Source organism: Vombatus ursinus, unplaced genomic scaffold (assembly GCF_900497805.2).
Source record: "Vombatus ursinus unplaced genomic scaffold, bare-nosed wombat genome assembly UNPS02014813.1, whole genome shotgun sequence".
Taxonomy (NCBI): domain Eukaryota; kingdom Metazoa; phylum Chordata; class Mammalia; order Diprotodontia; family Vombatidae; genus Vombatus; species Vombatus ursinus.
In genome coordinates this window covers 28430856-28458070 of record NW_020954591.1, presented here as the reverse complement: position 1 = coordinate 28458070, position 27215 = coordinate 28430856, and the positions used below count along the sequence as shown (strand labels likewise).

Here is a 27215-nt window from a genome sequence, read left to right as displayed (position 1 = left end):
TCCATCCTTGTGCTGGGTGTTATGTGATGTCCCTGGTTGCAAGGAGATATTACTGTTTTAGGACCATAACAAGAGGAATGTCCCCAAAGCTCAGGAAGTGCCATTCCATGGCAGAAGTGAAACACCTACCCGGGTCTAGTGGGCTATTATCTAGGGAAAATGGGAGTTAAGGCAGCATCATAGCAACCAACTAATTTACCCCTAGTCCACACTTCCTGCTGGTCTCCCCACCCTCCCGGCAGAACAGAAGAGGCCAAGAGCCTCTCAGCTTGTGTAGGAGGGGCCCAGTTCTTCAGCCGCCCCAGATAGCTTGGGGGCTGCAAGTTAGGAAAGGAGAGGGGAGGGGAGGGACGCAAGCTGTGTACTCCGAAGCGGTGCGGGCCCTTTAAGAGGGCTCGTCTTGTGCAGCGCCGCCAGGGTCTGCCCCTCTACTAGTGGCTGCGGAGGCTCCAATAAGCGTCCCAGCGCCTCCCCGCCAGGCCCTGGGCCACAAATCTTAGTCTTCTGCACTTGACAGCGATTGTATATAAAGCTCCCAGAGCGCGCGCTGCTTCGGGAGATACAGGTAGGAGTCAGGGGGGAGCACAGTGTGCGCTCGCTGCCTAGTGAGCATTTAACCCCGCTCTTCCTTTACCAGCCCAAAAGCTGTTGTCCCTCCGGCTGGGTGCAGCCATAGCACCGTGCCCAAGAGCAGGGTAGTGCTCTTTTCTAGGAGCCCTTCTGTGCACAGCCCCTGGAGCCATGCTCTTGTTAGGCATCCTTGCCCTGGCCCTTGTTGCGGCCCCCGCTTGCGGTTCGGACCCTGAACAGGAAATTGTGGTTCCCATCCGGCTGGACCCGGACATCAACGGGCGCCACTATTACCGGCGGGGTCCCGAGGACTCCGGGGACCAGAGACTCATCTTCCAGATCACTGCCTTCCAGGAGGACTTCTACTTACACCTGGCTCCTGATGCCCAGTTTCTAGCGCCCGCGTTTGCCACTGAGCATCTGGGTGTGTTCCAGGCCGGAGTGTCTGGGGGCTCACCCGACCTCCGCCGCTGCTTCTACTCAGGGGATGTAAATGCCGAGCGGGACTCATTTGCAGCTCTGAGCCTATGCGGGGGTCTTCGTGGTGCCTTCGGCTATCGGGGCGTAGAGTATGTCATTAGTCCCTTGCCCAACGTCAGCGCGCCTGAAGCGCAGCGCAACAGCCAAGGTGCACATCTTCTCCAGCGCAGAGGCGACCCTGACCGGACACCAGGGGACCCTACCTCCCGCTGCGGGGTGGCGTCGGGCTGGAATCCGGCCATCCTGCGTGCCCTGGACCCCTTTAAATCCCTTCGGGCAGGCTCGGGTGAGAGCCGGCCACCCCGAAGAGCAGGGCGAGCCAAACGTTTTGTGTCCATCCCGCGCTACGTGGAAACGCTAGTGGTGGCCGATGAGTCGATGGTGAAGTTCCACGGTGCGGACCTAGAACATTACTTACTGACCCTCCTGGCCACTGCCGCGAGGCTCTACCACCATCCCAGCATCCTCAACCCCATCAACATAGCAGTGGTCAAGGTGTTGGTCCTCGCGGATAGGGACAAGGGACCCAAGGTCACAGGCAACGCGGCGATGACCTTGCGCAACTTTTGCGCCTGGCAGAAGAAACTTAACAAAGTAAGCGATAAGCACCCTGAATACTGGGATACTGCCATCCTCTTCACCCGGCAGGTGAGTACGGTTGGCTTCTCATTAATCCAAAATATTTCCGTCATCCCAGGGCTACTTGCAAGTTTCTTTTAATTGCCTTTTTAATCCCTTTGAACTTCAGACGTCCTCTTCAGACCCCCCCCCCTTCCCCATTCATCAAATTCATTTCTGCTGTTTGCATAAAGCTTACTATGTGTGACCCTATCCAATTCTCTCTTGTTCGGTTTACAGCCACATAATCCCCAAGGGCTTGGGGAGGAGAGGGGGAAGAAAGGGATTTCCGCTTATTTCTGAATCTTGCTACCACCTCAGTCTCTACTTTGCTTCCGCCCTCCAACTAGGTTGAGTCCCCAGGTCACGTTTTGGCAACGAGCTTTAGGGAGGGTTGGTGCTTTAGGGAGGTGTTGCCCCAAGTGGCCAATCAGCGTCGGAGCAAACCAGGGAACTCGGTGGGCTGGAATTTGGGAAAACGGTTGGCTAGTCTCCAATTCTCACTGAGGTCGAGAGGAGGCGCTCTGAGGATGGTTGGTGGAGATCTTTCAAGTGCTGGAGCTGTTAATGTGGGGGTGCAAAAGTCCTCGCCCTGGCCGGTCTCCTTACTTTGGTCAAAAGACTGGAGAATGACAATCCCAGTATCTGCAAGTTGGGCCTTCTTCAATGTTGGGACTAGTAGGGCATCCTGCTTACATAGGATTCAGATGGAAAGAGTTGCTGGCATCCTTTGTGTCTTCTGGGAATCAGTCAAGGCAAAAGGACAATTCCTTCTTAGGGCTTTGGGAACTCTGTCAGGCTCAAGTCTTCTGCTGCTGCTTTCTCTTGACCTGGCATCTTGTGGGTGAGTCTGTTTCTTTTTTTAAAGGATGTGTCTCGCTAAAAGCAGGCTTTCTAGCTAAGGCACCTGTTTGGGAGCTGGTGTGCCTGGGCTCTGCTTCAGGACCCCACTTAACAGTGGAAGTTGGGGAAATTCCGTCTGATTCCATCAGCTCACCTCTGTGGCAGGTTCAGCCCTGACTTTGGCTCCACAGGGCACAGTAGTCCTGCTTTTAACATCAAAGCCAAAAAACTGCTGCCTTTGTTTGCACCAGCATTTGAAGAGGACAGATGGAAGAAAAAACTTGCTTGGGGAGGTATAGTTGGAGGGAAGGGGAGGGGATGCCTGAAAGGGAGCAGAGATACTCATAGGTCAGGAAAGTCACCCTGTGGATTAGAGCGTCTAGTTTTGGACTTTGAAATCCCCAGGCTAAACTAGAGGTTCTGCATCTACTGGTGTCTTCAGGGAGCAACAATCAGATCCAAATTTGACATTGCTGATGCTTGCAAGAACTCAGCTCTTTCTTAAGGCTTCCCATACCCTGGGGGCTGACTCAGGTCTTCTCTGTTGCAATCTTTGGGCAGTAACTTTACCATCACTAACGTTTCTCTCACTTCCTATAGAAATACTTTTTTTTTTGATATATGATTTAATTGGTATAGGGTAACTCCCAAGTGAGGACATTTTCTCTATGAGAAATTCCCTCTACCAGTTCAAGAACTGGCAATTGTTCTACAGCCTTCAGTCTTAGAGAGTTACTTTGGGGTACCAAGTGGTATCAAGCCCAGTGTCACACAAGCCAGTAGGTGTCAGAGGGTGGGCTTGAACCTGTTTTTCTGATTTTTAGTGTCATTCTATCTATTATACTGTGCTTCCACTACTGGCCAGAATATCTGTGGATGAGAACTTCTATTCTCTTGGCATCCTCCTCCCACCACCTGGCTTCTCTTGGGGGATGCTTGGCCTGTGGTAGTTGTCTTACACAAATTCTTCCAGACTAGGGAAGTCTGTTTGCTGCATCTGCTGGGCTCCTACAGTACTGACTCATCTTGGGAGACCATACAGGCAGTCTCCGTGACCCATTCATAAAACCCATCTCTGCCCTCAGTTTGGTGAGAACTGAAGCAAGGCCAAGATGAGGATTCCTGTAATGTACCATGAAGCAATAGTTACTTTTGCTTCTGTGTCTCCAACTCATTAACTCTTGCTATCCCCTGTGGAGGTCAGTTACGTGCTCTAAAGCAATGAAGATCCTTCTCTGTAGTTCAGAGCCAAAACAGATTTTTTGGAATCAATTTGGAGAGCACAAGTCCTTCTGGGAATTTAGACCATGCAAGACAGAGGGATCCTGTCCTTTGAAGGAAAAGAAATCAAACTGAATGGATTGAGGGCTTCTCAGTGATGTGTTACACCCATGACTTGACCCCAGGATGTCATGTTGACCTTGAATAATGAATACAAGATTCAGGATCACTTAGGTCTATAACTGTGGCTTACAGTGTATGTGGTTTTCCAAAGCTGCCTTTCCCCAGGAGTCTAGAGGGCAGGGCTGGAGAGAGAAGAAGCTCGGTTGGCTGTTTGGTCATCAAGGTATGTGCCTGAGATTAGAGTAACCCTGTTCCCAGCAAATACTTAAGAGCTTGCTGCATTCTAAGGGCCTTACCAAGCCCCTCATTCCTGAACCCCCCAGGTCAAGTACAGTATGAGATGAGAACTCATACACAGCTGTGCTTTTTGGACTCTGGCAGCCAAAGTCTCCAGAAACTAGGGGATTGATCCTACTACCAAAAATACTCCAATATAAGAAGTGAGACTTGTGTTTTCCTTTGTAAGGATCACTTGCATTGTTCAAGTCAAATGGACTGGTCCTCTGTCTGAGTTCTGCAGTCCTTCTTTTAGGCTCTTGTGGTATTAGCAGCATATTTATATTTGGATGAAGTTCTCTCTCTCTTTTTTTTAAAGATAACTTGGTCTCCAATACTAACTCTTCTAAATGTTTTGTATTTTTCTCCCTTGAAATTTTATCTTTCTAGACAGAGACAGCTGAACAATACAAAAGCATATTTGATGGAGCTGGATATAAACATGGTCTTCCCTTCCCTGCTTAGAATTGCCAGATTGATGGCCAACTCTTTCATATCCCAAGGGAATTAAAAAGCTGACTAATGACCCTTATTTGTTCTGAGATGGGTTGGTGAGGTGACTGGCATGCTTAGGGTTCACATCTTTCTCTTGTGAAGAAGATGTGAGCAGCAGCTAGTGGTCTCCTAGGTATAACAGATGACTGACTAAATTATGATTTGCTTGTAGTAGGAACTTCCCTTGAATAAAAGCCAAAGCTTCTGTATTTAAAGATGATGGGGTGGGTATCCTGACAGAGGCTATTGCCTTTTTGGGCTGTGGGCAGCATAACCACTGGGAAGAGAAGACCTTGGAAGGGTCTGGAGACATTTTGAATGACTGATAATGGAATAAACATATCAGCAGATGGTGGCAAATATTCAGAGTGAAGACAGCTTGGTGGACAAATGTCACACATCTGATGTTGCAGAAGGAACCACAGATGTTCTCCTTGTGGGTCACACTGTCAGAACTAACTTTTCCCCATTTTTGCAGTGACTGAAGCCAGGTGGGGTCATCCTCTGACTTTGACCAGGTGAGGAGTAGTGCTGCAGTCATTCTGGATGAAAATTTCCCTAAAGGGAAGAGAGTTTTTCATCTCTCTTTGGAGTATTGGAAAGTGTGGAGTCACTACTGACTCAGCTAGGTGTGCTTCTGTCTTCTCCTTTTACTTAAGGCTAAACATTAATCTAATGCCACATAGGTAGACCATTTATTAAAGCTTGGTATCTATTGTTAATCTCTGTTGACTTTGGATGTAGCCATGGGAAACATGTACTAAAGGGGTGGGCAGCAGGAAGTGCTCTGCTTCCCTGGGTGCTTGTTGGGAATGGGGGAAGGGAATAACCATTTGGAAAGCATCTACTGTGTGCCAGGCACTGTGCTAAGCACTTTTTACAAATATTATCTCATTTGATCCTTACAACAACCCTTTGAGGATAGGTGCTTTATTATCTCCATTTTGCAGTTAAAGAGACTGAGGCAAACAGGTTAAGTGACTTGCCCAGGGTCACAGAGCTAGTAAGTGTCTGGGGCTAGATTTATACTCAGGTCTTCCTGAATCCAAGCCTGGTCCTTTATCTGCTGCCCCACCTCACTTCCCTTAGCTATTTGTGTATATGCCTTATTTTGCTTATGAGATTGTAAGCTCCTAGAGTGCAGAATGTGTCTTTAGATTTTCTACAGCAGTCAGTCAGGACAGGACCTTGCACTTGGTTCATTAGGTGCTCAGTGACTATTGAATGAATCAATGGTAGTTTTTGGTGACCTTCTTTCTTGTCAGGGCTCACTTTTCTACTTGTGTCCTTGATTTCATCTCTTCCTGTATTCTCTGGGAGCTTTTCCCAGAGGGGATCATTTCACCTACCTCTTATCTTATTTTCAATCTCTGTATTTACTCCCTTCCCGCTGTTCAAACACATACCCATGTCCTTCCCCTGGCATCTTTAAAAAAACAAAAGCAAACCTGCACTGGCCTTACTGTCTTCCCAAGTTGTTGTCTTCTATTTCTTCTTCTCACTGTCAAACTCTTAGGAAGAGCTAGCTACTTTCACTGCCTTTATATCTCTATCATCAGTTTGCTTTCTGCCTTTTGACCCCAGTCCTAGGTGGCACAGTGGATAGAACACCGGGCCTGGAGTCAGAAAGACTCCTTTTCCTGAGTTCAAATTTGGCCTCAGACGCTTATTAGCTGGGTAAGTCACTTAACCTTATTTGCCTCAGTTTCCTCATTTGTAACATGAACTGGAGAAGGAAATGGTGAACCACGATATCTCTGCCAAGAAAACCCCAAACTGGGTCATGAAGAATTGGACATGCCTGAAAATGATTGTTCAAAAACTTTACTGAAACTAATCTTTCAAAGGTTACCAATGATTTCATCTTTTAAATTGGATGGAAGTTTCTCAGGCCTTTTCCTCTATGTCCTCTCACTAGCTCTTGCCACCCTGAGTACTTTCTCTTCTCCTTGGCTTTTGTGATACTGCTGTCTCCCAATTCTCAATTCCCAATTAAGTCTTGCTGCTGAGCACATTGTCACATGCATGCAGACCATGCTGCTGGGGAGGCCGAAGCTGGGGGATTGCTTGAGTTCAGAAGTACTGAGCTGCAGTAGAGCTAAAGATGATTTGGTGTCTGTATAAAGGTCTACACCAATTTCATGGGCTCAAGGAGAGCCACCAGGTTACTTTAGGAGAGGCAAATTAGTTCAGATTGGAAAAAGGGAGCAGGTTAAAGCTTCTGTGTCACTTGATATTGGGATTGAGTCTGGGAGTGACCACTGTACCGTTCAGAGCAAGATAGGGAGATCGAATCTCAAGAAACCACTCCAAAAACTGCCTTGTTAAGGCACAGTTCTGAACATGTCACTGCTCTACTCAAAGACCTTTAGTGAATCTCTATTGCCCCTAGGATAAAATTAAGATCCCTTAGCCTGGCATTTAAAGCTTTCTGTGATGTGTCTTCTTTGGTCCAAATGGGTCCATAAGCTCTTTGCTTCCCTGGACATTCCATTTCCTGCCCATGTGTATTCATATATGCCATGCTCCATTCTTTGAATGTACTTCCTCTTCATCTTTTGGAGTCCTTATCTCCCTCCAAGGCTTAGATCAGGTTCCACTTCCTCCCTGAAGCCTTCACCCACCTCTTCCTCTCCCCTGCCCATTTTTAGGGTCCTCTTCCTCTCCAGATTACTTTGTAAATGCACTTACTTGTGCATGTGTTATCTTCTCCATTTCCAATAAGGTTCCTCAGGGGCAGAGCCTTGATGCCATTTTCCGTCTTGGTATTCCCAGCTTCCAGTACAGTGTCTTGCACTATTTGTTGTTGTTTGGGTGATAGTATAGCTTTTCCCCCTTCAACAGATCCTTCACTCAACTCTTTGGAGTTGAGTCAGCCTATTGAGTGGAGGGGGTTGGGTTGAGGTCTGGGGCATTTTTGGCACTTTAGAAAGTGAACCGGGCACTCTGCCACTGGGGCCCATACCAAAGGCCCCAGGGAAGGGAGGGGCTCAGGAGAATAGCTTGTTTAAACCATCCCTGAAGTTAGCAGATGAGGTTCATTGCAGTAAACGGGGTCAGTGTGTCAGTACAGGTGTTGGGCAAGAAGCCAGGAACTTGGCTAACTGGAGAAGCGTGGATGGTGTGCAGAGTCTATGCTTACTGACTAATCCTCCCATTCCTCTTTCCCCAGGACTCAACCCTCAGCTATTTAACCAGCACTAGCATGTGTATGGGGAGGGGAGGGAAATCAGAGTCATCCCTAGTAAGCTTCTGATTTCCATTCCCATTTTCTTTTCCAAGAGGAAGGTCAAGGGGGCATTCCTTAAGAGATGCCTTTACAGACCAACCTATCTTTGGTGCTCACCCTTGCCAAAGTACTTTCCCAGAGGACACTTGGGCTGTTCTTCATTCTTCACTTTCTCACTCTAGTAATCTTTGCTGTCTTATTTATTTCAACCACTTCCCTATGGTACAGTTCTGAGTATCAGTGATTTAAATGCCAATGAAAACTGACCCTCTGATAGAAGTAACTTAATCCTGTTCTTTGGGGTGAACTATCTATCTCCCACTTTCCTTCTTCCCTTAACCCCAGCCAATAAGGAATTATAGAATTCTTTTCTTCTAACAGGCAATGACCATCCTTCCTTAAGAATTACAAACAGAAAAGGGAATGTGCTTTTTGGGACTTAGATAAGGAAATGTACAGGTGCTGGGTAGAAATTCATATTGGAAGGAGCTGAAGAGGTATATATACTTAGACATTCTAGTGTTTTACTGGAAGGGGCATCCCTAAGTAGGTAGAGGTCTAGGGCAAATTACTGGGGATGGAAGTTCCTCCCTGACCCTAACATTTTAATGCAAGTCAAATAGAGTTAAGTGAATGAATAAATCAATGGGCATTTATTAAACTTATGACACTTGCCAGAGATGTATTAGGCTCTGGGGGATAAAAATGTAAATGTTCTTAGCACGGTGCCTGGCACACAGTAGGTACTTACTTGATAAGTGCTAGTTGACTGACTGATCTCAAGGATCTTAGATTCTATTAGGGGGATACAGTGCCTTCAAAAATAAACATAGGATATGTACAAAATAAGTAAAAATAACTTTTGGGGTTGCGCTAACAGCTAGAAGAATCAGAAAAGGCCTCTTGAAGGAGTTGGCACTTGAGCTGAGCCCTGAAGGGAGCAAGAGTTCCAAGAGTAGAGCCGGGGAGGAAGAGCATCCCAGGAATGGAACACTGCCTGTGCAAAGGCATGGAGGTCAGAGATGAAGTGTTGTATCTGGGAAACAGAAAGGAGGCCAGTTAGGTTGAATTACAGAAGTTGTAGGGGGGAGTAATGTGTAATCAGCCTGGGAAGATAGGCTGGAACCAAATTATGAAGAGTTTTAAATGTCAGAGGCATTTGCATTTTATTCTAGAGGTAATTGGGAATCACTGAAGCTTCTTGAGCAGGGGAGTGACAGAGGGTCAAAGGATGACAGATCTTATGGAAGGGAACTCAATGGCCATTTAGTCTAATAACTTCATTTTATAAGGGAGGGAATTGGGTCTCAAGGAAGGTAAATACTCTTCTCAAAGTCCCACAAGTAATGAGCATTAGGGGTGTGATGGTCAGAACTAGGTTTCAGGAATATCTATTTGGGAACAGTATATGTGGAGTATGGTTTGGAAAGTGGAGAAACACAAAACAGAGAGAACGGTGATAAGGTGATTACAGTTATCCAGTTGAGATGATGAGGGCTGGAATTAGGAAGATGAATGAAGGGGAGAGAGCTGGGAGAGAGGTCAAGGAGGTAGAATAGATAAGGCTTGGCAAATGATCGGATACAGGGGTGGGAGTGGGATAAACAGTTGACAGTCTCTGAGGTAGTGAACCAGCAAAACCAGAAGCATCTTCAACAGAAACTAGGAAGTTAGAGGGAGGGCTAGGTTTAGGGGGATGCATAGGCTAGGTAAGTTGTGATGGATAGAAAAGAAAGCTTCAGGTAAGTGTGGCTGCCCGATGTACATGGTCTACCTTGTTACCTGGGAAAGAGATAGGAAGGAAGATTTCTGTTTTCAGTTGATTCCATTCATTCAATTTATTCCATTGATATTACTCTGGGTAGTCTCTGGGCAGTTCCTGAAGTGTGTAGTCTAGGGGTACTCTGATTTCTGGAATTAATTTGCTTTCTCCAAATTTGTTCAATCAGTGGACACAATTAGTTTCTCACACTTTTTTCCTTTTGGAGGAGCAGAGGAAAAGAAACGAAAATTCAGTAAGTAGTAATGGTCTTCTACTTAAGTCTTGCTTCAGGATGTTATAAGTTAAGTGGCTAATCTGTTGATTCAATTCAACCAATACTTTTTTCTTTTTTTGGTGAATAAATGAATGAAAGTCTTTGCTATGAGCCAAGAACTGTGCCAATTGCTAGAAACACAAATACAAATGAGAGATAGTCCTTACAGTCAAGGAGTTTCCATTTTAGTGGGGGAAATGATGCATGGGAATGATGGCTAAAGAAGTGAATTTTGCTTTGGGAAGTCATGGAGATTATCAGTTGATTGACAGAGTTGATTGATACACTCTTTCCAGAAACAATGGTATTATTGATTTGATTATTGTGCCTAGAGCAAGAAGTGGAAGGGGAAGAGAGTAAATGCTTGGCAGTTGAGAAGCTGGCAAGATGGCACCTGGATTAGATGGAATGTTAAGCATTGCCTAGATATAGTGGGCCAGGTGAATCTGTACTCACTCATTCACTTATCACTCAAGACAGCTCTACCCCAGGGCAGGAGCTCCAAAGCTGTGAGTGACTTAGCTCACTATACTAAATGCTGAAGGCTTAGCTAGTAGAACATGAGTTCTGGCAGGGACCACTAAGCTAGGAAAGACCTTGAGAACTGGCCAGTGACTGATGATAATTTGTCATATGAAGACCAGTCTGACTAAATTTAGAGAGGTTCATCAACTGAAGGACTACTGTGGGATGATCAGTTTTTCCATCGATAGCAACTCAGGAAGACCATTCTGTAAGGTAAGACAAGCTGTCAATTAGCCTACTTTTTAGCCTACAATTAGCCTACAATTAAGGGCCTACTATGTAGGCCTTATCATCAAATAAGATAATATTTGTAGGGCATTTAGCTCAGTGCCTGGCATACATAGACAGTTCTCAATTTATATACATTCACATTATGTGAATTCTACTTTATGTAAAGAATTCTGAAAGAAATCTGCATTCCAAAAAAACCCACCTATATTAATTTTACTGTACAGTACTGTGTTATCTCTCTCTGCTTCTGCCTTTCTGCTTGGTACCCCACAGTCTCCCCTGCCCCCAACAACAAAAAAACCCAACCCTAAAACAAAATCCTTCAAGTGAAAGCGGAAGAATGGATGCAGGGAGAGACCGCCACTGCTGCCAGATTGAGTACTTGGCTTGAGAACTCTAGTGCTGAGAGAGGAGACCGTTGACTCCTCCTTGCTTCTCTGTCCCAGGCTTTGCAGGTTGTCCATGAACTGTGTGCCTGCCCCCTTCCTCCACTGAGGTGGAGCCCTATTCCTACTTCCCTCTCTTTCCCTTCCCCACGTCTTCCAGCAAACTCACATTATGTAAAAATCACTTTACTCAGACTGGTCCACTTTGTAAAGTGAGAACTGTCTGTAGTAGACACTATATAAATGTCATCAATGATGATGATGATGAAATGTTAGGCACTGTGCTAAGGGCTGGGAATACTAATGCTAAGGGAGGCAAAAGACAAGCCCTGCTCTTAAGGAGCTTACAGTTTAATGGAGATGACTTTCAAACAGCTATGCACATACAAAATGTGCAGAGGACATATTGGAGATTTCACTTCAACAAAGGGAAGGCATTAGCACTAAGAGAAATCAGGAAAGGCTTCTTGTAGAAAGTGAGACTTCAACTGAGACTTGAAGGGAGCCAGGAAAGTGAAGAGGGGGAGAGATTCAGGCATGGAGGACACTAGGGAAAATGCCCCGAGTTGGTAAATGGAATCTTATATAAGACACAGCAAGGAGGCAGACGCTACTGGGTCACAAAGCATATAGTGAATAGAGGTGGGGTGTAAGATGTAAGAAGACTAGAAATGTAGGAACAGGCCAGGATATAAAGGGCTTTTAAAGCCAAACAGAGAATTTTATATTTGATCATGGAGGCAGCTGGGACTCACTGGAGTTGATCAAATGGGAGGGGGGTGACATGGTCAGACTTTTGCTATTTGGGAAGATCTGTTTGAGTGAGTGGAGGATGGACTGGAGGAGTGAGAGACTTGAGGAAAGGAGACCAATTTGTAGGTTATAGAAATAGTTCGAGTGTGAGGTAGTGGGGGCCTGCACCAGGGTGGGGGAAGTGTCAGAGGAAAAGAGGGGTTGTCTATGAGAGATGTTGGGAAGGTAGAAGTGATAGGACTTTGCCAACTGATTAGATGTGGTAGGTGAGACACTGAAGGGTTTAGTATGGCAGCTTGGTTGGAAGCCTGGCTGATTGGGTGATGCCTACTCAATAGTGATAGGAAGACAGGAAGAGAGGAGGGATTTTTGTTTGGGGAGGAAAGAGAACGAGTTCAATTTTGATCTGCTTCGGGGGATCCTGAATTACTGGTGTAAGCCATAATGATGCATAGTTGGGCAGCTAGGTGATACAATGGCTAGAACTCAGGACTTGGAGTCTGGAAAATTTGAGTTCAGATCTGATCTCAAACGCTTAGTAACAGTGTGACCCTGAGCAAGTCACTTAACCTCTTGCAGCCTCAGTTTCTTCATCTGAAAAATGGGGATAATAATAGCATCAACCTCCCAAGGATGTTGTAAAGATCAAAAGAGCTAACATATCTAGGGATGGGAGAGTGGCTGACTAGAAGTGTTTGCTGGAGGCAAATGCTTGTGTCCTAAGTCCAGGATGGGAATGTGCAGGAGAAAATATGTGTGTGTATGTGTGTGTGTGTGTGTGGGGGGGGACCCTGAGAAAGTTGGGCTGTGCTGATGAATAGATTGTAGCCAAATAAGAAGAGCCTTTGAAAAATGATGTTTCAGAGCTGTGTAGACTCCCTGGTCACCAGGGGCCTTACAAGGAAGGACTGGATAAATGGATGATACACGAACAGTGGAGTTCTCAGCTGAGATGGAAAAACCATCCTGTCTGGACTGCTCCTGATGGGGCCATCCTGAGAAGGGGACAGCAGCAGTAGCAGGGAAGATAAATGGTAAGTGAAGCGAGCAGGAGGATTGTCAGGGAAGGTTTCTGCCAGCCCGTGGGAGCCGTAACAGATTCCATTCCTGAAGACCTGGGAGCAGACCGAGGGGGTTAAAGAAACCAGAGTGCATCTGGAGTTCAGTCCAGCTGGGTGGAGGCATTCGATGCTATATGTGAGGAAGAACTGGAACTGGGTGCTCCTGGGACTCCGTACAAGCGCTGTAGGCGTTGAGAGCGCACAAGGCTTTGTGCTTGTCTGTCATATCCCCCAAAGCAGGGCAATCTAGAGCCTGGGCCCCAAACTGGTGCCGCTCCCTCTGATGACATGAGTTGTTGATGGACAGCAGCCCTCATGAAACCGGCCGAGCTCTTCCTCATACCCTGGTTTGAGCCGTGGGAACGAGGATTTCTTGATAGAAAGAACAACAGGTTGCTCACCAGCCAGGAAGGCTCTTATGGCAGAACAGGAAACCTCTTTTCCTGCCTTCAGTGCCCTGAGGCTGCTTCTAGAGACAAAACTTGGTTGATTTGTCCTAATAGAAGAGACAGAGCATGGAAAATCCAAAATAGCAGATAATCCCCAAATCTTTGATATTTGGGCCGGGAGCACATTGTGTTATCATTTGTTTATTTCTCCCAGCATACTTAGTCTAAGCGGAATTCATGAGGGCAACGTGGGAAGTGATTTTTATTCCCTCCATGGCCAAGCTTTCTTTTGTCTCTTTATTTCCCACCACCACCACCCTAGTACAGGCCCTCATTTGCACCTGCCTGCACTATTGCAATGGCTTTCTAATAGGCTTTCCTGCCTCTGCTGTCCCCTGACTCTCATCCTCTTGTACAGGAAGGAGGGAAGGAAGAAGGGAAGGATAGGAGAGGGAAAGAGGAAGAAGAGAAGGAAAAGGGAGGGAAGAAAAGACGGAAGGAAGGAGGAAAGGAAGGAAGGAAGGAACAAGGGAGCAAAGGAGGAAAGAAAATAGGGAAAGGGGAGGGGAGTAGGGAAGTAGGGAAGAAAGGAGGGAAGGAAGGAAGGAGGGAAGAAGGGAAGGAAGGAGGGAAGAAAGGAAAGAAGGAGGAAGGGAAGGAAAGGGGGATAAAGAGGAAGGAGGGAAGTTAGGAGGGAGGAAGGGAAAGGAGAGAGAAAGGGAAGGTGGGAAGGAAGGAGGGAAGGTGGGAAGGAAGGAAGGAGGGAGGATAGGAATGAAGGAGAGGAGGGAAAAAGCACTTATTAAGTGCCTACCATGTGCCATTCACTGTGCTAAGCTTTTTACAAATACCTCATTTGATCCTTACAACATCCCTGGGAGTTAAGTGCTATTATTATCCCTACTTTACAGCTGAGGAACCTGATGTAATTTCTAGTTTTGTAGCAACCAGAAGAATCTTTGTTCTGTATAGGTCTGGTCTTAACACTCCCCTGCTCAAAAATCTTAAGTGGTTCCTTATTCCCCAACACATAAGGTACAAACTTTTCTGCCTGGCATTCAAGGCTCTCCCTTATCCAGCTCCAACAGGAAGATCTGGGTTCACATCCCACCTGTGACACATACTGGTCAAGTAACCCTTGCAAGTGACCTGCATCAGCCGAGGTAGTTTCCTCACTCAGGAGTTCCCTATATGAATGTAACCCAAGTTTCCAACTAAACCTGGGGTCTTTTGGATGCTTCTGCTTAGGTGGGACTCTGTATCGGTGGAAAGAATGGTGACACAGGGCTGTGTGACTATGTGAAGGGTAGCGCTGTTCCTAGAGCTTTGGAGAGGAAAGACATTTCTCATTCTTTCTTCAAGATTCACACATGGTCCCAAGTCTCTCTTCACGACAAATTCCAGACACATAGAGAGGAGAGAAAGACGGCGCAAGCTGCAGACATGTAGGGGAAGTCAACTCCTCAAAATGTCCCTGATTTCCATCTTGTCTCCCTAGAGACCTCGGGAATTTTCTCCTGAATGAGATCGGGGCCTCTCTCTTGGTTGAGCTGAGATCTCATCTCACTCTTCTTGTGTGTTTTCTAGTATATTTTAATCTGTCTAATGTCTCTAGTTTCTGTTTACTATCTGCTTGGATAAATGGCTTTGCTCACTATTCACTATTTGTGATTGGTCTTTTGTTTAACCAGTGTTGGTGAGAAGGGCTCAAGCTGGTGAGTATAATCTTGGCAATCTACCTTGGCAACCCTACTCTCATGTGAGCTATTAGGAAAGTGGTTTTTTTGTTTTGGAAATGATTGTATCTCTAGAACAGCAATATTTAGAAGCAGATAGATATAATTCTAGTCCAGTACCCCTTTGTAGACTAGAAGAAAGCACCTGGCCTTATTCCTAGGGCTTTCCTGCCTCTCCTCCTTAGTTATCTTATTGGCTTTCCTCCTTTCCTCAGGGGCAGTCCAGATCAATCAATCAGCGTTTATTAAGTGCCAGCTATTTGCTAAGCACTGCACTGTTTAGTCATGCTTCTCAAGAACTGCGTATCTAAATGTATAGAAATCCCATGTGGACATACAGATAACCTATATGAGCAGCATACCCCTTATGTCAATGAAATCACAGGCTTACTCCCTATCCCTATATTTGTGTCTTATTTCCCAACTAGACTCTAAATTCCATGAGGGTAGGGACTGTGTTATGTAAACTATATCTCCCCTGGATCCTAGCAAAGTATTCTTCACATAATGATTAGTTAATACATGTTTGTGGTGTATATGAGTGTGAATGTGTGAGTGTGTGTGTGGTGGGGTGGGGGGAAAGAAGAGACCATGAACCGGTCCAGGGTTTTAAATGGTTAGCAGGTGATGGTTTTTCTACATATGAATAACCATATGTGTAGACCTACTCAAGAATACTCTGTGACAATTGAGTGTGCTTGAATTCTGGGTTGCAACTTGCCTGTGGATGGGTGGAATCTTTTCTCCACTATGACAGGAAAGGAGAGTTTTCTTTTTTAGAGTCTCTGCAAAAGAGATAGGAGAATTCTGAATTCCAATATCTGTTTCCATCTTCTTAGTTCTCAAGTGATCCTGGAGGTTTCCATCTGTCTCTATTCAGGGGCAGGCTGAGATGGGTTGCCGAGGGGAGGGGCAGAGGAGCAGGCATCCCAAGAGGACTTAGAGTCTGATGTGGCCAAGAGGCTTGCTGAAAACGAGCTCCTCCCCTTCTTCCCTAAAAATACAAAACTCTATTTCAAGCCACTTTCATTGGAAAGGGGACAAAGAAAAACCAGCAGTGGGCGAGTGATGAAGAATAAGAGAATGTTAGAACTTTCAGGGACCCTGAAGACTTTCTCGTTGAACCCCTTCTTCTTACAGAGGTCTAGAAAGGAAGAATTACAAGCCTAAGGTTAGCCTGAGAATGGTGCGGTGGAAGAAGTAATAACTGCTGCTTGCTATTTGTATAACTGTTGCCAGATCTCATAACCTCTCTGGGACTCTGAGGTCTTTTCCAGACTTATTTCTATGATCCTATGACTTAGAATGGGAAGCTAGGTGGAACGATGGATAGAGTACTGGGCCTGGAGTCAGGAAGACTTATCTTCCCATGTTCAAATCTGTTCTCAGACACTTATTAGCTGTGTGACCCTGGGCAAGTCATTTGACCCTGTTTGCCTCAGCTTCTCTGCAAAATGAGCTGAAGAAGGGAATGGCAAACCATTCCAGTATATCTACCAAGAAAATCCCAAATGAGGTCACGAAGGGGCGGGAACAACTGAACAACAATAGCAAATGACTTAGAATCCAGGTGTCCTAATTCCTTAGCCAGCATTTTTTCTACTAGCCTGTGCTGCTTCTTTCATCCCTCCATTCTGCCACATCCTTTCCTTCCTCTCTCTTCCCGACTTTGGGATATTATCTAGGTCTAAGGGCTGGCTAGATTGGCAGTTGGGAGTAACATGCAGGGGAGTTAGTTCAGTGAGAGACACTTTTGATGTGACTTTTATAAATGCACACATTTTTAATGCCAGGAAAGATTGCATTCTTCATGACATAGAGGGATTTTCTTTATGATGTCAGGCCACAGCAGGGGACTGTGAAGACTCAGAACCTTCCGACGATAGTCACATGCGGGGAGCACACTTTCCAGCCCTTGCCTCGGGCTCCCAAATGCCTTATCCCAGCTCTGCTCCAGGAGACTCTTGACAGCCTGGTCTGTGTTATCTCCTTTCTGTCATTTGTTCAATAGCTGTCTTCCCCTGCTGTACTTCTTCATGTGACTTCCCCCTTGGGATGCTGATTCCAGCAGAGACTTCCCGAGCATGAGAAGCTCTCGGGTTGTAAGGACTCTAGCTGTGGGGTCCGTAGATTGCTGTGCATAAGCCACCAAAGAGTCTGCTTCAAGATATACTCTCCTTTTGTCTATATTCAGGGGCAGTTGAGTCATTAGAAAGTATGACTAGCACATGATCATGTGAACCCAAGTTTGACAGCTCAAGTGATAAAACTTGGAGAAACTCAAATTAAATCATGATATATGCCTCTTCTGGCTCCCCCTGCTGCAGTAAGGCAAAGCTTAAAAGGAAAATAGGATTAAGGAACCAGAAGAAGGGCAATTAGCATAACTGCAGTGAAGACAGCTGTGTGACTGTACTTTGGACTCCCAGTAGGGAATAGCTGTGTATGTAAATGAAGTGCATATCCCTCCTAATTCTCTTTCCATAGAGGAAAAAAAAAGGAATTTCAGAGAAATGGATATGTATTTGATTTTGATTTTGGATTTTGATTTGATTTTGATGAATTGATATGTTGTATACGGGGCAGCTAGGTGGCACAATGGTTAGAGGGCTTGGCCTGGAGTCAGGAAGACTCATCTCTCTGAGTTCAAATCTGGCCTCAGACACTTACCAGCTGGGTAAGTCACTGGACAAGTCACCTAACTATGTTTGCCTCAGTTTCCTCATCTATAAAATGAGCTGGAGGAAGGAAATGGCAAACCACTCTAGTATCTTTGCCAAGAAAACCCCAAATGAGGTCATGAAGAGTCAGACATGACTGAAGGGATTGGACAGCAAACTGTTGTATACAACTTGCATCAATTAAATCAACAAACTAGCATTTATTAAACACCTACTATGTATCAGGCATTGTGCTAGATGATATGGAAACAAAGATGAAAGTAGCATGAGGCCTTGCCCTCAAGGAACTTATATTCTAGCCACGTGAGGGTGGCTACCTGATGTAGAAGTGGGGAACAGTCTTCATATAGTTGCCTTATGACTGGGGGAAAGGGGGAAGAAAACGTGTGCATATAGGTATGTTTAGAACAGATGTGAGGTCATTTGGGGAGTATTTGGGTGGGGAGCTGTCAGGAAAACTTTCTGCTTTATGTAGAAAGTGGCATTTGTGCTGAACATTGAAGAAAGCTAGGGAATCTTAGAGATGTAGGTAGGGGAGAGGAGAAGAAGGCAGTGCATTCCAGACATGGGGCACAGCTAGTGCAAAGGGTTGGAGATGGGAGATGAATGTTGTGAATGAAAAGCAGTAAGTCTGTTTGACTGAACCATAGAGTGCATGAATGTTTCTCAGAGAGGGTAGAGAGTAGATACATGTAGATGAGTCTTACTGACTCCAGACCTGGCACTGTATCCACTGCGTCACCTAGCTGCTGACTTCTTAGACAGAGCTGACTGCTAGAAGAACTTAGCTATCTGTAGTCAGAGGACAGAGATTCAACTCTTAGCTCCATCAATTACTGTGTGACCTTGAGCAAGTCATCTAACCTTTATAGACCTTTGTTTCCTCATCTGTTAAATGAGAGAATTTGACTTCTAAAGTACTTTTTAGTTCTAAGTCTATGATCCTTAGATCTTAAATCCTAATGCAAACAGAGATGACTTTCCTGCCAAGTGCACTGCCCAGGTCATAATTCATCATTTCTTGTTATAATCTAATTAAAAAATGATTTTCTTAAACTCCTATAGCCAAGTGGAATTATCCCTCACTGTTGGCTTCCCTTGATCCTGGCCTCTGTTTTAACTGAACTAAAGCCTCATCTGGCATGTACAGGAAAGTTTTTGCTTGGTGTTCAGCTGGCTTAAGGTCTAGCTCTCCAAGAGATGAAGATCTGACAGGAGTTTCTTTTTAAACATTTGTTTTTTTATTTTTTAACATTCTTTTATCTATCTATCTATCTATCTATCTATCTATTTATTTATTTATTCATTTATTTATTTTAGTGAGGCAATTGGGGTTAAGTGACTTGCCCAGAGTCACACATAAGTATTATGTGTTTGAGGCTGGATTTGAACTCAGGTCCTCCTGACTCCAGGGCTGGTGCTCTATCCACTGCGCCACCTAGCTGCCCCAACATTCTTTTTTTAAATAAATTTTTTAGTTTCAAATTTTCTCTGTCTCTCTTTTCCCTCCTCCCTAAGATGGTAAACAATTTGATCATGTAAATCAAGTAAAACATATTTACATATTAGTCATGTTGTGAAGGAAGAAACAGAACAAAAGGAAAAAACTATGGAAAAAAATAAAGAAAGTATAAAGAGTATGCTTCGATGCAAAAGGAGCTCTACAGCCAAATGTTGACTGTGGAAGGGGAGCATACCCTTCTTTCTACCTTGTCCTGTCTCTTTGGACACCAACACCTCACCTAGCTGAAGAGCCATTGCACCAGTAAGCTAGGAGGGCTTTCTCTACATAAAATTGACCCTCTGGATTTGTTTTAAACCTCTTAATTTTCTCCAAGAATAGTGCCCCAGACAGAAAGTAGGCAGAGCTTCCTTGGCATGCCACAAAGCATCCATCCTAGGGCCAGCCATCTCTCTAGTTTGGCCTGACCCCCTTGACATCTCTGTAGTAGCTTCTCCGTCCCTCTTGGCAGAAGGCAGAAAATAACCTGTCTAGGAATGGACGTATGGGGAAAGATATTGGATTTGTTAGGGGCAGGAATGACAGTAAGCAGATATATTCTAGGTGATTTTATTTCTTCTCCCCTACTCCCTTCCCCGAGGTCACTGTTGTCTCTAACTTCTGGATCTCTGCTTCTCCCTTCTCCATTGCAGGATCTATGTGGTGCCACCACCTGCGATACCCTGGGAATGGCTGATGTGGGCACTATGTGTGACCCCAAGAGAAGCTGCTCGGTCATTGAGGATGATGGGCTTCCATCCGCCTTCACCACTGCCCATGAGCTAGGTAAGGCTGAGGAGAGAGAGAGAAAGAGAGAGAGAGAGAGAGAGAGAGAGAGAGAGAGAGAGAGAGAGAGAGAGAGGGAGAGAGAGAGAGAGAGAGAGAGAGAGAGAGAGAGAGAGAGAGAGAGAGAATGAGAATGAGGAATTCTTGTCTTCTGCTCCTGGGCTTAGCTGGCTTTGCTCTGAATGTTTTCAAGGCTCAGATATTAGCCTCTGCTCTGTTGAAGTCTCTGCTCTCTTTTAGCATTTGGGCTCAAGGGGGACCCTTTTCAACATGTGCACCTGTGGCACTGAATGGGCACCTAAAAAAAGCACTCATCTGGCATGTACAGGAAAGTTTTTGCTTGGTGTTCAGTTAGCTAAAGGTCTAGCTCTCTGAGATGAAGGAAGATTTGATGGGAGTTTCTTTTTAAAAATTTATTGCCACCTGCTTTTTGGGACACTGTGAGGAGATGCAAAAAAAGGGGGAACACACAGCCTGATTGGGAATGGCAGGGAGAAAGATTGGCTGCAGGCATAAAAAGAACCTGAGAACACTTATAAAGCAATATGGAAACAAGTGTAAATGACTTGAGGGAAGGAGAGGGACTGAGTATGTGAGGATTACACCATCTTTTTCAGCTATCACCCCATGCTTCTCAGTTCCTCCAGGCTGGTTCCTGGCCCAACTTTCTGCCCCTGGCACCAGCTTTGTGGGGTCCCTCCCCCAGAAGGCTATTTTTCACTTTTGCACTACATTTGTTCTTATCTCTGCCTGTCTGTCCTCTGAGTGGTCTGCTTCCCTAGCCTAAACAACCACTTTCTCTTGTTTTACCCACCCAGGTCATGTGTTCAACATGCCCCATGACAATGTGAAGGTGTGTGAGGAGGTGTTTGGGAAGCTACGGGCCAACCACATGATGTCCCCTACACTTATCCAGATCGACCGTGCCAACCCCTGGTCAGCCTGCAGCGCTGCCATCATCACTGACTTCCTGGAGAGTGGACATGGTGAGCAGGGGGTATTAAAGGAGGGAGGAAGGAAGGCCATGGGAGGCCATGTGTTATTACTGAAGGGTTGCAATGAGGAGACCATTTTATAAATTGAAAAATGCCATATAAATAGGAGCTATTATTGTTACTAGATAGCTTGTTGGACCAGAGTTCTGATCCCCAACTGTGGGCTTTGGACAATAGTAGTAGGTGTTAGGGAACAGTGAAAAGAACACCATCTTTGGAGTAAGAGGTATGTTCAGTCATTTTTCAGTCGTGTCTGACTCTTTGTGACCCTACTTGGGGTTTCCTTGGCAGATATATTGGAGTGATTTGCTATTTCCTTCTCCAGTTCATTTTACAGATGAGGAAACTGAGACAAACAGGGTTTAGTGACTTGCCCAGGGTTACATAGCTAGTAAATGTCTGAGGCCAGATTTGAACTCAGGAAGAGGAGTCTTCCTGACTCTAGGCCCACCACTGTATCCACTGCACCCCTTTTGCAATATGAGGACCTGGGTTCAAATCCTACCCCTGACTCTTACTACCTGGATGACCTTGGCAAGTTGCTGAATCTCTTCGGGCCTCTGCTTCTTCATCTGTAAAGTGGAGTTGGACGAGATGTTCTCTGAGGTCCACCCTAGATCTACGATTGTATGATTTTAGGCAGTGGTCAGTCATCTTTTGGTATATTGTGCCTCTGTTCTGGAGACAGAGTTCAAGACTTAATTAGTTCCTAGTAATAGCCCAGGATAGTTTCTTTTGCAAGAAGAAAGCTCTTCTTTATGATGGAATCTCTTATAAAAGATCTTCCCAGGAATCAGGAGAAGAAAATAATTTACGTGTGTTCACCTTGCTAGAGGGAGTAGTTATGATGTAGGATGAATAACAGCAGTAAACACACAGATGTTTATAAAAGTTAAAATAAAAAATAGGGACCAGGTAGAAAAATAAAATAATGAAAGAAAAAAGTAAACAAATAAAAATAGGAGCCAGGAATAAAAATCCTTGGGCTCTACAGAGATGGCAAAAGTATGGCTTACAAGAAAGTTGAACTAGAGATCTTAATATAAGGTGGCAGATTTTACCACAAGTACCGCTGAGACTTGCTGGAATAGGCCCAATGACTGGGATAGAGCTCTGGGGGGAGAGACACAGTTCAGAAGAACAGGGCAAGTGTGTGTCTCTGTGTGGGATGCCAGGATGTGGAATAGCATTATATATTAAAAAGTTATGCTCATGTGAAGAAATCTAGAAACCAAGGAAGTGGTTGGAAGGAGGCATGGTGAAGATCATTAGTGGCCAAAGCAGGAGCAATGTTGTCATCTGAATATACTACAGCTCACCTGGACAGAAAGGAAATAGATGAAGAGTATGGAAGATACAGCACAAGCTTGGCACAGAGGCCTGACGTATCGATGGTGGGAGACTTTAATTATCTGCTTATCTGTTGGAGTTCTCTCTCTACCAAAAGCAGAGCAGCTAATAGTTTCTCATCTTGCCTTAAGTAGAATTCTATCCTTTAGAAGGTAGAGGTACCAACAAAAGGAAATTTTATTCTGGATTTGATTCTGACCATCAAAAAGTTATGAGGTACTGGGGTGAAAATGATGAAAACCTAGGGGGAAACTACCATTTTATTTTTTAATTTGTGATAGAGAAAAGGAAGCCAAGAATAGTGTGATATGTACCCGACATTTCTGAGAGAGCAGATCTCAAAGGATTCGGAGAAAAGATAAGAAGAAGGATGCCATTAACTAAAATTCTACAGTGGAAATTAGCCCATGAGTAATGGGAAGCTCTCAAGATAAAATTCTGAAGACATAAGAAGAAGCAATTCCAACGAGAAAAAAAAGAGGGAATTGTCTACAGAATCCAATGTGGATGCACAAAGAACTCTCTGATCAACTTAGATTTTAAAAAAATGTCCAGAAGATGGAAGCAAGGATAGGTAATGGGGATAAATATGAAAGTGTAGTATGCTCCTGGTAGAGCATCTAGGGCAGTTAGGGTGGCTAGGTGGATAGAGCACCAGACCTGGAGTCAAGAAGACTCATTTCCCTGAGTTCAAATCTGGCCTCAGAAACTTACTATCTGTGTGAATCTGGGCAAGTTGCTTAATCCTGTTTGCCTCAGTTTCTTTATTTGCAAAATGAGCTGGAAAAGGAAATGGCTGGGGCAGCTAGGTGGTGCAGTGGATAGAGCTCTGGCCTTGAAGTCAGGAAGACATGAGTTCTAGTCTCTAGTCTCAAATCTAGTCTCAGACACATGGCACTTACTGGCTGTGTGACCCTGGGCAAGTCACTTAACCCTGATTGCCTCACTAAAAAGCAAAAAAAAAAAAAAAAAAAAAAAGTAAATGGCAAACCACTCCAGTTTCTTTGCCAAGAAAACCCCACATGGGGTCATGAAGAGTCTGACATGACTGAAATAACTGAACAACAACATGATCCTATTAGAATTGTGACAGAATTGCTAAAGCTTGTAATGAGCTGAGACTGGTGAGGGATACTAAGAACAATAAAAAAGTTTAAAGCTATATTTGGGAGAAAAAGGAAGGTCAAAGAAGGGATAGGATAGCTATTTAGGTGTATATGTGATAATGATAACAGATGATAGAGTGAAAGCAGAGTTGTTCTACTCTATATTTTGTTTCTGTTTTCTCTGCAAAGAAGGATAATCTTTGGATTGCAAAGGACAGAGCAGAAATAGCCAATAGGGACTTAATACCTGAGATAAGTAGGGTGATTGAACTCCTTGCTGCTCTTGATGTGTTCAACTCACCAGACCTAGATAAACTATATCCCAACTACTGAAAGATCAAATGTGTGCTTTGCAAACCTTCAAGTGCTCTGTGAATGCTAGCTATTATTCCAACTCTCAGATTCTGGGATCCTGAGTTAGGAGAATTGACTTATAGCTCTAGTTAAGGGCTTTACTGAGGCAGCTATGTGGCACAGAAGATAGAGTGCTGAGTCTTAGAATCAGGAAGACTCATCTTCCTGAATTCAAATCCGACTTCAGACACTTACTAGCTGTGTGATGCTGGGCAAGTCACTTAACCCTGCTTGCCTCAGTTTCCTCATCTGTAAAATGAGCTGGAGAAGGAAATAGCAAACCACTCCAGGATCTTTGCCAAGAAAACCCCAAATGAGGTCATGAAGAGTCAGACATGACTGAAACAACAGAATAACAACAATGACAAGCACTTCACTTGCCATCTCTCTTGGTAAAACACTAAATCTCACCTTTGTAAGACTTTGGCTTCCTTGTCTATAATATGGTTAGAACTGTTCCTATCCTCTATACCTCATATGATTATGAGGCCAGAATGATATGATAGGAAAGAGAGTGCTTTGATAGTGAAAGCGTGTCCCAGGAACAGGTTGAATGGAGGCAGGGTAATGGACTAAAAGAGCTCTAATAACAACTTTTGTTTCTAGATTTTTAAATATAAAGGGTGTAGGGGCGGAAAACTCTTTTTGCCTCTTCCTCTTTTGGGAAGTAGCCCTTGACTGCCGCTAATTCATCCCAAGCATCCAGCAGCCCTGGCCTTTCTCACCTCCCCTCTTCTCAATCCCCTTGGCTCTCCACAGGTGACTGCCTCTTGGACCAACCCAGCAAGCCCATTTCACTGCCTGAAGATCTACCAGGATCCAGCTACACCCTGAACCAGCAGTGCGAGCTAGCCTTCGGTGTGGGCTCCAAACCTTGCCCCTACATGCAGTACTGTACCAAGCTGTGGTGCACGGGCAAGGCAAAGGGCCAGATGGTTTGCCAGACCCGCCACTTTCCCTGGGCAGATGGCACTGGGTGTGGAGATGGCAAGTTTTGCCTGAAGGGGGCATGTGTGGAGAGGCATAACATCAGTAAGTACAGGGTGAGTACCATAGCCTGCTCTTTGCTGGGGATGCCAGTGAGTGGGGGAAGGGTGGGGTACCTTCTTTTCCCTCCTTTTTTATTTGTAAGTTTTTTAATTTTAAACTTAAATACAAAATAAGAAAAGAAAAAGGAAACAAACTTAATACTAAAATGTTACAAAATAAGAAAAAAAGTATTACCATATGCATAGCAGAATGTTGAGAGAGGGTTCAGAATATACAGCAATAAATTTCCATTTCAAGAAAGCCTATATAATAAATACTATGCATTGTGTTGAGAGCTGCCCACCTTTTCTTTGCTTCCTTGTAAGTTTTCTTTTGTTCTCTGCTGTGTACTTCTTACTTTGTTCTTTTTTCTCCCATCTCCCCAGAAGGTGTAATTCCCTTCTGTAGGGATCCAGTGTCTAGGAAGAAACAAGGGTCCCCATATGAGAACTGGGGGACCTAGATTCTATTTCTTCTACTAATTCATTGTATGACCTTAGGGATAGTGTATTTTTTCTCTGGACCTCAGTTCTTCTATCTATCTATATCTATATCTATCTATCTATTCCTCTCTGCTTCTTAACTTTTAAGGAGTAGGGAGAGGAGATGAAGGAACTTAATGGGTTTTATTGAATGACTTGACAAAAGAACCTTCCAGAGGGAGTAGGTGTTAGGACCTCATATTTCTGAGTCTTATCTTTCTACCTTGAGGAACCCTAAGCTTGACCTATAACCCTTCAGGGATGCTCTTTCCCCATTAATGTCATCAAGTTGGGATTCATTCATTCATTCATAATTCAATGAATAAATATTTATTAAACACTTATTAGGTGCCACACACTCTCCTGGGTGCTGTGCTGTGCTGTACAAAACTATACCAGCTGTGGGTCTGTCCTCAAGGAGCTTCCAGTTTAGTAGGCTGCTAGTGACAGGAACTTAAATTGAGCTATGAGTAAAAAACCTGAATGAATCTCAGTAGGTTTGCTGAACCCAGAACCAAAGGTCATAATTGATTTTTACTGACCTGGAATTCCCCTCCACCCTTTGCAATCCTGCTCCAACCTTTCAGATCAGAACATTACCTTGCTTGTAAGTCACCACCTCATTCGCTTCATGTCTCTGGCTAGTAAAGGACTTCATGACCCCCAAGGGAAGCCCCACAATGAATCCACTCTCTTCTTTGTCATGTTAGGACACCCTTCTGGGTTACTGAGTGAGGGCTTGGCTCTATTTGATGGGAGAGTGAGGCTTGTTCACCAAAAACACTTAGGGACCAGTTGCTTATATTGACCTGGAAGTTATACAGAGCGATTTAGACATAGCCCTGCCCTCTTCGGGGTTTGTAGTCTGAGTGAGAGGTGTGTTTGCCGAAGGACAGAGAGAGGAATAGAATAAATATGTTGAATAAGCACACAAAAAGGTTGAAGCCTTTCTCTTCGGGTGGGGAAAGTCACGTCATGTAGAAGAGGGATTAGGGTTGTTTTGCTTGGCCCTAGGAGGTCAGGTAAACAGCTAATACATGTCGATGAAAGGCACGTTTTAGCTCCACGTAAGAACCTACTTCCTAACAGTTAGTTCTCCTTAGCCTCAATCCTCTTCCCCACTTCCCCCTCCACTCCCAGGATAGCTGGCTTCTGGCTTCTCCTTATCTGAGCTGGGGTGGGAGTCTAGGTTGCCAGATAAACATGTGACCCTTACTACATTGGAGTTCCTGGGAATGTGTTGTTTCTGAGGTGGCAGGATCTCCCTCCCTGGGGGGTCTTCAAGGGGTGGCTGCTGTTATGTTATTTAAGAAATTTCTTTAAGTTGAATGATATGATCTTTGAGGCCCCTTCCAGCTCTAACTTTCTGATCCTAGGATCTATTACATATAATTTAAGCCGAAGAGAGACAGCTCGGCAGGGTAGAAAGAGTATTGGGCTTGGGGTTAGGAAGAAGTGGTTTTCAATCACGCATCTTATACTTGCTAGCTCTGTGACTTTGGACGAGTCACTTGATCCTCTGTGTGCCTCAGATCATTCCTTAGGACATTGCCTTATAAGTCACAGACAGGCTATAATCTTCATAAGAGCAAAATGATCCCATTCCAGGACTTCCCTATTCTGATGAAATCAGAGTACTTTCTATTTTTGTATAATATTTTACATTCCAGGCTAGCGCAGTGTTGGTCAGATGGTATGTGCTCAGGGATTGCAAACTCATTTGAAAATATTAAAATGCCAGGAAACATGATTTGGAGGCTAAATTTACTATTTCCTTTCTCGCTGGGCCCTAAACAAAATCAAACCCTCATTCCATAATCTAGCTCAAAGTTGAAATGATTTTAGGAGTGTGGGAAGCTAAATATTGTCAGTATCACTAATCCCATCCATTAGTGGATTAGACTATATGGTACAATCTAGCAACTTAACCCAGATGGTGTGGGGCAAGGAGGCCGGGTT

General features: G+C 44.6%; 1 protein-coding gene across 1 annotated transcript in view; it reads left to right on the top strand.

Moving 5' to 3' along the window:
* Positions 1-257: 257 nt before the first annotated feature.
* ADAMTS15 (ADAM metallopeptidase with thrombospondin type 1 motif 15) overlaps positions 258-27215 on the top strand; it is a 37859-nt gene continuing 10901 nt past the window's right edge. The window contains exons 1-4 of the mRNA XM_027835268.1: positions 258-1698; positions 19808-19940; positions 20759-20926; positions 24505-24788. Coding sequence (XP_027691069.1) covers positions 742-1698; positions 19808-19940; positions 20759-20926; positions 24505-24788 — 1542 coding nt within the window. The 5' untranslated portion in view covers positions 258-741. The remainder of the gene's footprint in view (positions 1699-19807; positions 19941-20758; positions 20927-24504; positions 24789-27215) is intronic.